This window comes from Vicugna pacos, chromosome 16 (genome assembly GCF_048564905.1).
Source record: "Vicugna pacos chromosome 16, VicPac4, whole genome shotgun sequence".
Classification (NCBI taxonomy): domain Eukaryota; kingdom Metazoa; phylum Chordata; class Mammalia; order Artiodactyla; family Camelidae; genus Vicugna; species Vicugna pacos.
In genome coordinates, this window is record NC_133002.1 from 13,652,943 (window position 1) to 13,665,385 (window position 12,443).

The 12,443-nt window shown below is 50.5% G+C and overlaps 1 protein-coding gene and 1 long non-coding RNA gene across 2 annotated transcripts in view; one reads left to right on the top strand and one right to left on the bottom strand.

Moving 5' to 3' along the window:
• Window positions 1-4,588, top strand: part of SHISA6 (shisa family member 6) — a 227,078-nt gene extending 222,490 nt beyond the window's left edge. The window contains exons 6-7 of the mRNA XM_072940757.1: window positions 1,624-1,776; window positions 3,486-4,588. Coding sequence (XP_072796858.1) covers window positions 1,624-1,776; window positions 3,486-4,036 — 704 coding nt within the window. The 3' untranslated portion in view covers window positions 4,037-4,588. The remainder of the gene's footprint in view (window positions 1-1,623; window positions 1,777-3,485) is intronic.
• The window catches only part of LOC140686485 (uncharacterized), a 36,490-nt gene that overhangs the window by 8,269 nt on the left and 15,778 nt on the right, over window positions 1-12,443 (bottom strand). The gene's annotated exons all lie outside the window — the stretch shown is intronic.

Here is a 12,443-nt window from a genome sequence, read left to right on the forward strand (position 1 = left end):
ATGTTGCCTTTGGAAGGGGGTGAGCTGAGTGCCGCCCTCAGTGGGAGTCTGATGCCAACAAGCAGAGGGACGTTCACTCTTCTCCAGCATGGCCCAAAGTGTAGAAACAAGAGCTACAGGGCTGCGGCTCTGACCCAGCTCTGGGTAGCAGTGCTCCCAGCTTCCTGCCTACTTTACTTCCTGGCATCTGTCCCCATCCATGCCAGACAGGCTTTTCTGTACAGCATGTTCTGATCGCTCACGGAGGTAGAGTGTCCCCCACCCCCTCACATATGTACTGAGCTGGCATGAACACCAGCTCGCTGGCTGGGCTCCCCTGGCTCCATCCCCAGTGGTGGTGGGGGGCCAGTGAAGGCAGGAATGGATAGAGAAGCAAGGCGTTCCCCGTATTGAGGTTGCCCTTGGACTAAGCCCAGGAGTGCTTCTCCTTGTCTCATAGTTCACAGCACTCTTTTGGCCAAGAGGCATGGGGAGCCACAGTCCTCTGATACATTTGTCTAAAGCTAGAGCCTGCCCTTTTTTGGGTGTCCCAAACTAAGAGGATGGAGGGACGATGGGAGAGCCACTCAGCCGCCTCATTTCTGGGAATGGTACCATTGTTTCCTCAGCAATATCTGTTGACTTCTTGCTGTGCCTCAAGTCAGCCAAGCACCAAGGCATGCTTGTCTTCCTGCCGTGGATCTTCATTCCTTTATGTCCCCCATCATCACGGCCACTCCCTCACCCATACCTGCATCTCCTCTCCCTCAGCCCCAACTCCCTTCTTAATCTGGCCCCCAGAGCCCAGCCCAGCTCATTCACCTCATTAATCATTCACCTTGTCTCTCTTTGGTCTTTTCCTCCACGTCTTCCTTACTTCTCCTCCCCAGGTCTGGCGTTGAACAACTATCCTTTCTTTCTCTTCAGACTTTCGTATGTAAAGACTCTATCTTGAGGGATGGAGGGAGAAAAGGGGATGATGTGCTAGGCATTCTGCCTACATTCTTCCCTCCAGCAGCACAGAGATGGCTAAGGGGACTTCAGAGGAAGGAGTCGGAATAAGAGGCAATGACTTTGTAGCTCACAGTGGCTTGTCAGGTGCAGGGCTTGGAGAAGCCAAAGGTTGAAGGGGTGGTATGAGAGGTGAAATAACTTTAAGGACAGTGGGTTGGAGTCTCAGTGGAGCTGGGTCTTGGACCCAGTCCTATGGCTAGGTAGACAAGATTGGTCACTCCTCTCCTTCTAACTCAGATTTTTCTGAGCCTGGGAGCTAGTCTGCCTAAAGCAATTAGGGAAGGGATACAACTTTCAAACTGAAATAGATGATTTTATGACCCTCCCTCAGCTCCATCAGGCTTACATTTTCACCAGACAGCTCAGTGATGTACTGGAAAAAACAGTTTGCCATCAAGGAAGGGTCTCGTGGCCCATCATGGCCAGTGCAGCTAAATAGCACCTGCCCCCAGGCTTGCTGGCCAGTGGAGCTGAACATGAAAGAAACTGAGTCACCAGCACCACCTGTGTCCTAGCACAGGGGTTCAGGGAACAGGATGGGAACGAGAGCTGGAACTCGGATGCTTCTTCCCTCCCGCCTGCCCCAGCCTTTGTCCTCACTAACGCGATGACCCCTCCCTTCTTTTGCAGAGAAGCCTCGGATGAACAACATCCTGACATCGGCCACTGAACCCTATGACCTCTCCTTCTCCCGCTCCTTCCAGAACTTGGCCCACCTGCCCCCGTCCTACGAGTCTGCGGTGAAGACCCACCCCAGCAAGTACTCATCTCTGAAGAGACTAAGTAAGTGGCGTTTCCCCTGGGGCTGGAGTCTGCCTGCATCTTCCTGTGTCTCACTCCCTTGCCCTGCATCCGAGTCCTGAGGACAGAGAGCAAGGTGTAGCGTGGGAGAAGAGAGCAGACAAGCCTGTTGTTCCTGTTCTTTACAGTCTCAGTCCATTCTTCCCCTCGGTAGAGTGGAGGCCATGAAATCCTCAGATCCACATCCCCACAGGAGGCACTGCTTCAATTCACGCACCAGTTTAACTGCAAGAGAAAGCCTTTCCCCAGCCTTGCCCCACACCTGCCTTCTTCAAACCCTGGGCCTTCCTTGCTCTCTTTCTGTGTTGGAGTAGAGGCTATCAATGCCACAGTTTTCTCTGACACTCTTCCCGGAGACCTGGCTGTGGAAGGGCCCATAATCCAGCTCCCTCCCTCACCTGTCAAAGTTGTCTTGAGAACCTGACTCCCCACTCCATGCACACACCCCATTTCATGAGTTAAGCCCAATCCATCCTATGATCCTAGCTCTGCCATTCGAGTCTGGGGAGGCTCTGGGGACTGATGAGTTTAAGACATTACAATGTCAAGAATGTACATAGCAGGAGAGGCTTTCCAACCCTTGGAGCTTTGGCCCCCATTTCCCGATGAGTCTGTTTTGATGACCCCCAAACTGCAGAGTGGAGCATGCACTTGAATCTACAGGGTGACCTACCACAATAGAAGTTCAGCCCAAGTCCACATCAGCCACCTCCAAGGTGGGACAGTGAGTTTCTATGCTAAAGGTGGGAATCCCTGATGATCTGAGGAATCAGATGCATGCCTGGGATGAGGGGATGTGGCTCAGGAGTCAGGATCTACCTGTCAGTGACCCCCCTGGGAAACCTGAGGAGCAGTCAGCATTCCCACACTCTGCAGAGATCTAGCAGGCTGTCTGCAGGGAAGCCTCATTCCTGAAATTTGGCACAAAGCAGGCTTGGGTGTGTCCTGGGTGAGTTCAAGGGTGCAGTGGGCCTCAAGGGTGAACTCGGAGGACCTTATGGGTGGAGAAGAGGGTGGAGCATCTGAACAAGGTGCACATATGGGGCTGTCCTGGCCTGCTCATGTCGTGGGCACAGATGAAGTGTGTGTAGACTTGATTCTGTGCTTGTGTGGGGGCTGGATGCCTGTGTGCTGGCTTCCTGTGCAGAAGCTGTTACTCCAGAGAAGGTGTTACTAGGTTCCTACGTTACCAGTAGGCATGTTCACAAGTGCCTTCTGAATGGAGCATCTTACTTTATTCTAGCAAGAGTCTGGTTCTGCAACCCAGCTTCCTGGGAGAGAAGTTCTGAACCTTATCAGGAAGCCTCAGCTACTCCTTGGGTGTTTCAGCAAGACCCAGGGAGCCATTCTGCTTCAGGACCATGGTGTGGTTCAGGGGCATAGACTTGCCATTGACTCTGCCTTGAACTCCCTGGGGACCTTGAGGAAGTCCCTTAACCCCAGGATACTCATGGTGGTCCAAGGACCAGGGGCATCAGCATTGCCTGGGAATTCATTAGAAATGCAGACTCTCAGACTCACCCCAGACCCAGGTCACAATCAGAATCTACATTTAACAAGACCCCTGGGACTGATTTGCACCAGAAGCACTGCCTCTACCGGTCTGGGCTGCAGGGTCCTAGTGCAGACTTGGTGTCGCCCCAGCTGACCTCTCTCTCCCTCTCTCACTCTTGGTCTCTCCTCCCCTGCAGCCGACAAGGAGGCTGATGAGTATTACATGAGGAGGAGGCACCTGCCTGACCTGGCTGCCCGTGGCACCCTCCCCATCAACGTCATCCAGATGGCCCAACAGAAGCCCTTGCCACGAGAGCGACCCCGCCGGCCCCTCCGGGCCATGTCACAGGACAGGGTCCTGTCCCCGCGTCGGGGCCTGCCAGATGAGTTCGGCATGCCCTACGACCGCATCCTGTCAGATGAGCAGCTGCTCTCCACAGAACGCCTGCACTCCCAGGACCCACTGCTGTCCCCGGAGCGGACGGCCTTCCCTGAGCAGACCCTGTCGCGGGCCATCTCGCACACGGATGTCTTTGTGTCTACGCCCGTGCTGGACCGCTACCGCATGACCAAGATGCACTCCCATCCCAGTGCCTCCAATAACTCCTACGCCACCCTGGGCAAGAGCCAGACGGCGGCCAAGCGCCAGGCCTTTGCCTCGCGCAGACACAACACCGTGGAACAGCTGCACTACATCCCTGGCCACCATGCCTGCTACACAGCCAGCAAGACGGAAGTGACCGTGTGACCGGCAGGGCAGGCCGCCAGGCAGGCAGGGCAGGGATCAGAAGGGGCCTGGAGCGGAGCTTCCAGCCCTGGATGGCTCTCTTTCCCTTGTCCCCTCTGTAGGAGGTGGAGGTAGGCTGTGCCCAGAAAACCATACTCCTGGGACTCGGCCAGTGGCCTGGCACAGCGCGCTCAGACCCAGATCCAGAGCGATCACCCTCACTCTTCCAGGAGAGTCAGAGGGGAGCGAGGAGAGGGGCTAGGCCCCAGATTCACCCGCCACCATCACTGACTCCCTTTCAGTCCCATATCCCCTCTCCGCATCCCGGGGGCTCAGCTGCAGTTTCTGTCAGCCAAGAGACCCTGGCCTGACCCTGGCCTTGAAGCTGCCTGGGCTGGAAGTGGCAAGTGGGTGCAGTCAATGGGCTGACTGAATAGGCTACTCGGTCTCATTCGTTTACCCATAACCGCATCACAGAAATCTTCTAGTGCCTATAAACTGCCTGCTCGCTCTCTCAGAGCCAGGGAGCTGCTGTGTCCATAAGCACAATAATGATTCTCTTCTGCCTGCTGGAACTCTCTGGTCCCCACTGAGTGGCCCTTCCTCCGCTGACCCCCTCGGCCCCCAACCCTGGCCCTGTGTCCCTCCCCAGGCCCCAGGGTAGAGAGGGGTTCCCTTCCTTCAGCTGCCCCTCCACCTTTGGGACCGCCCCTCCAGTCCCGGCTGGCTGCCCTGCCCACAAGATTTTGCCCCTCCCCTAGTCCTAGATTTCACCCCTGAGTTCTCTGGGGCTTTGCTCTAGCCCTCCCAGAAGAGAGTAGCAATGGGGTGCAGGGACGTTTGGGGTGCCCTCCCCAGCAACCTGATGATCTCCACACTTCCTCCAGGCCACTGCGTCTGACTCTGACCTGCCACTTGGGCCTGCCTTCCCCTGGTCTGCTCTTCTCCCAAGAGGCGTCTGCCAATGGCCAGAGAGCAGTGGGTGGGGAGGGCCACTGTGATGCCCTGGGTCTCAGGGGCTCGCCATTCCCATTGCCCAGGGCTCCACCTGTCTCCCACCATGCACATCAGGCAGGACTGAGGCACTGGCTTCTGGAGAGGGGCAGCTCAGCCCCCAGTCAAAGAGGACCCGAGGCAGCTGTCCTGCACCTCGTGCACTCCTCTCTCCCAGTCACTGCCCCCCTGCTCGGCCCCTTCTTTGTTCAGAACTGGCTATCTCTGCCTGTTTCCCCTGCCCCCACCTCCCATCTTCCCGTAGTTCCATCCGTCTTTCCGGGCTGCTGTTTCTTCAGACCAGTGCCTCCTTTGGATCAAAGGGACAGAGACGCATTAGCAGGTGCAAATAATGGTACTCCAGGCTACTGGTCTGGTGGGTAACTGGGTAGGTCCCCAGTTGCTCCCCTGCAGGGGGCACTGGGGCATCATGGAGATCCATGCCCTCAGCTCTATCGGGGGGCTGCCCCTGCCAGCCCATTTCAGCCTCTTCTCTGCCTCCAACCTAGGGGTTGAGCAGGGTGTGACAGCCTCCTGGAGAGTAGACAGTCAACTAAGCAGCATCCACTCCCTCAAGACCAGAGCCTGGGGGGAGAACAGGGGCTCCCCTGTTCTCAGGGCCAGGGTACCTCCCTGGGCTGGACCTGGGGGAATCAGTTTCAGACTACTGGGTGAAGGTGTGGCACTAAAAATGTGACTGTCGCCAGTCAGGCTCCAAAAGCAATGACTTTAAACTGGGATTTTAGATTTAAAAGGTTGGGGGAGGCTGGGAGAACTCCCCAGTATCAGCCCTGGGAATTTTTAATCTAATCCACAGAGAAATCAATTGACTGATTCCTCTAATTTATTCAAGAATTCCAAAGCTCTTGTTCCCCCGCTCTTCCCCGCAAGGCTTACCATCACACGAATCATGACAGGGTGATGAACAGAGCCCTCAGGCCCCCAGTGGGGTGGTGTTACTGGGACTGTGAGGCTGTGAGGACAGGGGTAATTCTCCGCTCTTTCTCCTTACAAATACATAAACCTTCTCAAGGGCTGGTCCCTAAGGGTTTATGAGAGTTTGATCCAGAAGGTGATGCTAAGAGGATTGGGTTGGAGGAAATCTACTCCTGGAAACAAGGGTGTGTCTCTCACAGCTGGTCCCTCCCACCCACTGCCCACTAATCCAGTCCCCGCCAATTCCTTCTAAGGCTGCCTGCTGGTGCGGAAAGAAAAGGACATGGGTGGGTGAGAATCCCCCCTCACATGTCTACAGACACATACACCCAAACCAGAAATCTGATCTCATTCTGTGTCTGAAGCATCAATTCAGCACCAGGTCCCTCAGGACAACGCTTCTCCCCAGCCCTGTCTGTCTGTCTCAGGGGTTGTTTGATAGGCTCGATTCTAAAACATTTCTCACCCCACCGTTCCTGCTGTCCAGTTTAAAACTCCTTAACTGGGACACGGCAGTATCTCATCCATGTTTGCAGACTAAGCAAGGCCACATTACCGGACAAGTTCTTGTAGCAGATAAGACAGTGCTCTGGGGCTGGAACCCAGATGTCCTAATTTCCAGCCCCACCAAGCTGGTGGCCACTATCACACTTGGAAGGGCCAGCCCTTTCCCCACGAAGGAAGTCCCCCTCCCCAAAGCCTAAAGTTTCCCTCTGCTTATTTGACTCTTAGTGTGAGTCTCCGTTGCTCTACTGGGAATGCACTGGGGTCCGCACAGGTTCTCAGCTGACCAACCTGGTTCTTGTCAGTTGGCTTGGCCTCAGATGCAGTGAGGTTCTCAGTCTCTCACGCCCTCCCCCTTTCCTGTCTTGCTTCCTCCAGTTAACTCCTGGTTCCGTGAGTTCATAAACCACCAAGTCTTTCCCAAGAATTCCTTTAGCTCCCTAACCGGGCTTGTGCCCTCAGGGCTCCTCAGCGTCCTGGGTGATGGGTCTGCCTTCTAGAAAGTTTCAACCCTTCCCTTAATTCAAATGTCTCCTCCCCTCTTTCCAATCTCACACCCTGAAATTGACCTCAGTCTTCTTCCCCCTCATCTCCCTGGCCCTGCCCTTTCCTTCCATTTACCTCCCTCCCTCCCTAATTTCTTTTCCCTGGTCCTGCTCTACTCTCTAGTTCTAAAACGTAGAGCCCTCAATGCAAACAATCCGAGAACGAGACATTCTCAGGTCTCTCCTGACCCTATGAGATATCAGGGGCATGGTGGGTCAAAGATCAGCCTTGGTTCCTGCAGCTGGCCCGTCCCTAAAGCCCCTGCCCCAGCCTGCCACCAGCCCAGAGGCTCCTGCTCTGGCCAAAGATTCATATCCTTGAGGGCTCTTGGCCACCTGTTGCACCTCCCTCACGCCTGTACTGCTTGTGTGTGTCACACATCCCCCCTTGTCCCCAAAGACTAGAGAGCCTCATGACCCTCCAAGCACGAAGAAGTATCCATTCCAATAACCCCACCACCAAACAATCCATTTTCTTCAGAGATTCCTTGCCTGCCACCTGCCTTCTGTCCTCAGATTCCATCCACAGGCAACTGTGGACTTGACCCAAGTTCATCTGCAAGGCCTGACAATGACCTGGCCCCTGGAAAGCATCTGCTCTGTTCCTCCCATGTACCTTCCTCCCCCACCCTCCCCAAACCTGGGGAACTGCTCTGGAGTATTTTCAAGGAAGCTCATTGTGTTTTAATGAAGTATTTTTCAGGGTTCCTATGTTATTATTATTATTTTTATAAATGCAGCATTTTAGTGACAGATTTGATATGAAAGCTATGTCTTCCTGAGCTCTATATTTGATTTCAGAAGGAAGCATACTACAGGAGGGGAAAAAAGCACAGGCCTGAGGCTCTTGGAGACGTGGCTTCGGCCCCGGCTATATCTCTGTCTTGCCATGTGACCGAGGACAAGCCACGTTCTCCCTCAGCACCTCTGTTTCCCACCTGTAACATGAAGGGCTTTGACCAGACAGTTCTGAAGTTTCATCCAGCTCTTATACATAGGGCTTCCATTCCCCATTGGCACTCCCTCCTCTCTGTTCCTCCCCACCTCAACTGGGCTACACACATCCCATTTACATCTGACCCATGGCGATATTCTCAGATGCTGTAGGCAGCCGCCAGACTCCTCCCCAGATCCTAGGGGTGGGCCCCATGGTCACGGCCACCCAGGGATGCTCTCCTGTCTGAAGGTGTAAGGGCCTACCCATTCAGTAAGGTTACCAACCATGTGTCATGGAAGCCCTCTCATAAAGACATCTAAATCATCTTGGGTGTCTGTATCATTGGGGAATTCTGACGTTTTCATCTTGATGTGGTCCTTAAAGCTGGAGGGAGGTGGTTCTGATTTCAGAGAGGGGACAGGCTGGAGGAGAAAGGTCCAGAGGTTGGCCCACAACAGCATGAAGTTTGTATTTTAGAGCAGCTTGGAGATGCATTCCAAGCCACAGAGAAGGCACGGTAGAGGCTCTGCGGGGCAACAGATGTTATATCCCCCTCCAGAACCTGTGTCTGGACACTGGGCTCCTTCTGGAGGAGGGGCAGGCATCACCCCCTGGGCTGCTAAGAGGTGGGCTCCCACCCCATCCTCGTACCTTTCCAGCCCCTCCTTGTGACACTACCATCCTCCCGGTGAAAGCTTCTGAAGCCGGAATTGAGAGTCCAAGTCAGTATCATTGAACACATCTTATAAATCGGCAGCCACACCCGCCGTCCATCAGGCAGAGAAATGACGTCATATGTTCCCTTAACACCCTTCCTCCGTTGGGAGAGGAAGACCCCTGCTCAACCTTGCTGCCCACTCCTGCTGTGACCCTTGAATGCCACTCCATGGGAGGACTCATTCACTTGCTTCGTAGTGGCAAATATTCCTCTAGTTCTATAACTCAACTAGACATTTTGTAGTAAAGAATTCTTGAAATTCTCTAATAAAAAAAAAGCAATTCTTACTGTAAGATTTTTAGTTTGGGGACACAATTTCCTAAGGGGGGGGATTAATGAACATTTTTATGCATTAGCCCAATTTATGGATTCCATGTTTATTATATATGGTAGTACTGATGAAAAGTACCTTTCTATCGGTTCCTTTGCACAGTTTCTTCATCTCTCATAAGTAAGCTTCATGATGAGCAGCACCCCCGGAACTGCTGCTTCTGTACAAATCTCATTGTTCTACTTACCTGTCAAAGCACATTCTATATGTACTGTAAACCAGTATCACTTTAGTAAGATTTAGTCTTAAGGATTTTTCCACTTTTGTCAGTAACAGATATTTATGGATGAAAAAAAATAAAGCCGTTTCAACATAACCTATGTCTCTTAAAACAGCCACGTGCTTACTCCTACAAACACTAGAGCCAAAAACTAAAGGTAGTTAAAAATCACGATAAAGGGTGTAGTAGATCACTGGAGATGGGAGGAGAAACAGGGATGGACTGCAAATGGGAATGAGGGAACTTTTAGGGTGATGGAAGCATTGCAAAACTGGATTATGGTGATGCCCACAAATGTAAAAATTTACTAAAAGTCATCAAAATGTATACTATAATGGGTGAATTGTATGATATGCAAATCAGACCTTAATAATGCTTTAAAAATGGTGAACAAAAGGAATATAGGAAGGTAGGCTTAGAGCAAGTGCCAGTAGGTAAGATGGAGCAACTCAGCAGAATCACAAGTTACAACCTTGCATCCACACTCGTCTACTCGAGTACCATTACTCTGGGGCATTAGGACTCAGTCTGGTCTTAGAGTTAGCTCCTGAAGTTGCCGTGGGTGACTAGAGCACAGGTGGTTAATTTTAACCTGCCATTTTAACCAGGGAATCAGGTTGCACTGTGAAAACTGATTTAGATTTGGAGTCTTGCACAAGACCCTCTTTCTTTCGATTCATCTGTTATATGTTATTTTCTTTGGCTCGTATTCCCTTTTGTTGCTAAGGTCATCTGCTGTTCTGTGTTTCTGAGTTTTCACCACAACCTAGATACCAGTGGGCTCTGCTTCAGCGAACAAAGTGCTGCCAACAGGACCCGGTCTTCTGCTCACTTCTCACTGCCAGCGTTGACAGGACCCACAGGCAGTTACACTCTCTTACCAACTGACCGACTCTCTTGTGATTAAAGCCCTTCTCATTGGATGTGTTGAGCTTGTATTCAAAATCCTTTTATTATCACCTACCAAGAGCATTCTTTACCTAGGGCAAAGTTACAGACTCGTTTATTGTTCTAATACACAATGACACATAACCACGCGTAGTCTGAAATGTGTTACTCACCACAACCACCATTACTACAGCGAGGTGCTTCTAAGTCATAGTGGTTCTAACCCACGATGACTCACAGCAAATACACACACATTATGAGTACAGCAAAGCTTTGTTAATCTATGTTCATCATTGGAAAAAAACTCAAGGGAAGACAAAATTCCGAACTGGTGAATTTTTTTAAAAGAAATGTAATTTAATTACAAGGCTTATACATATAATGGCTAAATTAGACTAGAAACATGTTTTTTAAAAGAAAAATCACAGGTGACCTTCCTTATTGATAGGAAAAAAATCACATGTAATTAATATAAAAATGGTCAAGGGGCATGAGTCAGAGAGTTCTGAACATGCTTAAAATGATGTTTCAAGGATTCTTCTCTTAAACAGGCTAAACATCCACCTTTAAATATCATTAACTCTAACAATTTGTTCAGCTTTTCCTCTTTGCTTCTCAAAGGTAAACCTCAGTTTAGCTCCTGTCACAGTTGTCACTAATTCCAAATTGCTGAGGTCTATAAAAATGAGGTCTTAGTATAGCATCATTCACAAGCCAAGGTTAGAGAAAACTCTTGTTGGAAGCATTGAGATACCAAGGGTCTCGGACAGCTTTTTCCCTTCAATGTCACTCTGGACACTGATCTTTCTCCTCTCTGGCTGAGCATGAAGGAAGCCTCTAGGGAAGAGTAAGAAGGATTCTTCTTCAAGAGTCTAAGGAGAAGACCAAGGACACTTAGTGTCTAGGCTGCAAATGAGTCAAGAGGGAAAATCAGAAAGAGCAGAGGTTGAAATGAATGCTTTGAAAGTTCCAGGATGAGTGAATCAGTAACTTTTATACAGGAATGTGTTGGCCAGTGTCACCTCTGCGTCTTGGTGTCCTCATCTGTGAAAGCTGGGATATTAGATGAAAAAACAAAACAAAACCCATGTCTGATATAGCTTATCACTGAATTATCACAACACAATACTCAAATTTTATTTGGGCTTCTAGGTAGCAGAATGAACTTGTGACTAACTCACCCTCGGCCTTGCCCATCTCAACTTCCCCATCCCATGAGACTAGGATGCAGTCAAAGAGTATTGGACTGGGTAACAGAAGATCTTGTTCATTGTACCGGCTCTGCCAGCATCTTGTTGGCAGATGACTTTGAAAGACATATTTCTCCTCTTCAAATCTCAGTGTTCTCATCTGAAACAAGAGTGGGCCAGGCCACTCTGAATCTCTAAAATGCTTCTCATCTTTTTTAGTCTCTGCTTCTGTGACTTTGTCAAGACCTTTGCAGGGAGTTGGTAAGTTCAGCTAGTACTGGTCCTGGCAGAATGGTAGAGTGGGAGAGTAGAGTGATGGGAGGACAGGGGGGACCCCTTGGCAGGAGCCCGTCACTTATAAGGTAGCATTTTCCCAGTTATAAGCATGGCTACCCTGTGTCAACAAGATGGTTATAGAGGAAGAATGTGGTCCTTAGAAAACTGCCTGTTCTGCTTAACTTAAATTTTTGTGATTTCCCAAAATCAATAACTTGTCTATTAAAAAAAATTCCACAGAAGGCATTTTCACAGAAAGGTCTCAACAGTTCATTATTTCTCTGTGTTTGCCTGTAGATAGAGAGCTCAAATGTGTGTTTCAGGACCAGGGCGCTCTCCACGAAGAGGAGAGATGTTGTTTTGCCTCCAGCTTCAATCTCAACTCTAAGTCCATGTGTCAAGTGTAGAATATTGGGACCATTGCTCTCATTCCCAATTATGTGTACCCTAATCATGCTTTCTTAGACCATTTATAAGAGCTACTTCTGCTGGTTCATCATGGCAACCATGGAGCAGACCTGCCCTGCTACCCAAAGGATATTACTCTATACATTGGTCTTCACTTCAGACTTGGAGAGAACAAAATACTGCCGTATAACCCAGTGTGACCACGAAGCAGCAACATCAGTACCCGTGGCAGCTCACTGCAATGCACATTTCCAGTCCCTACCCTAGACTTAACTGAATCAGCGTCCCTGGGGGTGGGACCCCAGAATTTGCCTTTTAACAAGATCCCTAGGTGACTCTATACACATTAAAGTTTGAAAAGCACATCATTCTGCATTTTACTTTCCGTTTTGAAAGCCTATAATCCTATGATAATAAAGATCTGGAATTCAGAGGAACAGAGCAGCCTTGATCTATGTAGCCAAATAAATTTAGGCAACCAG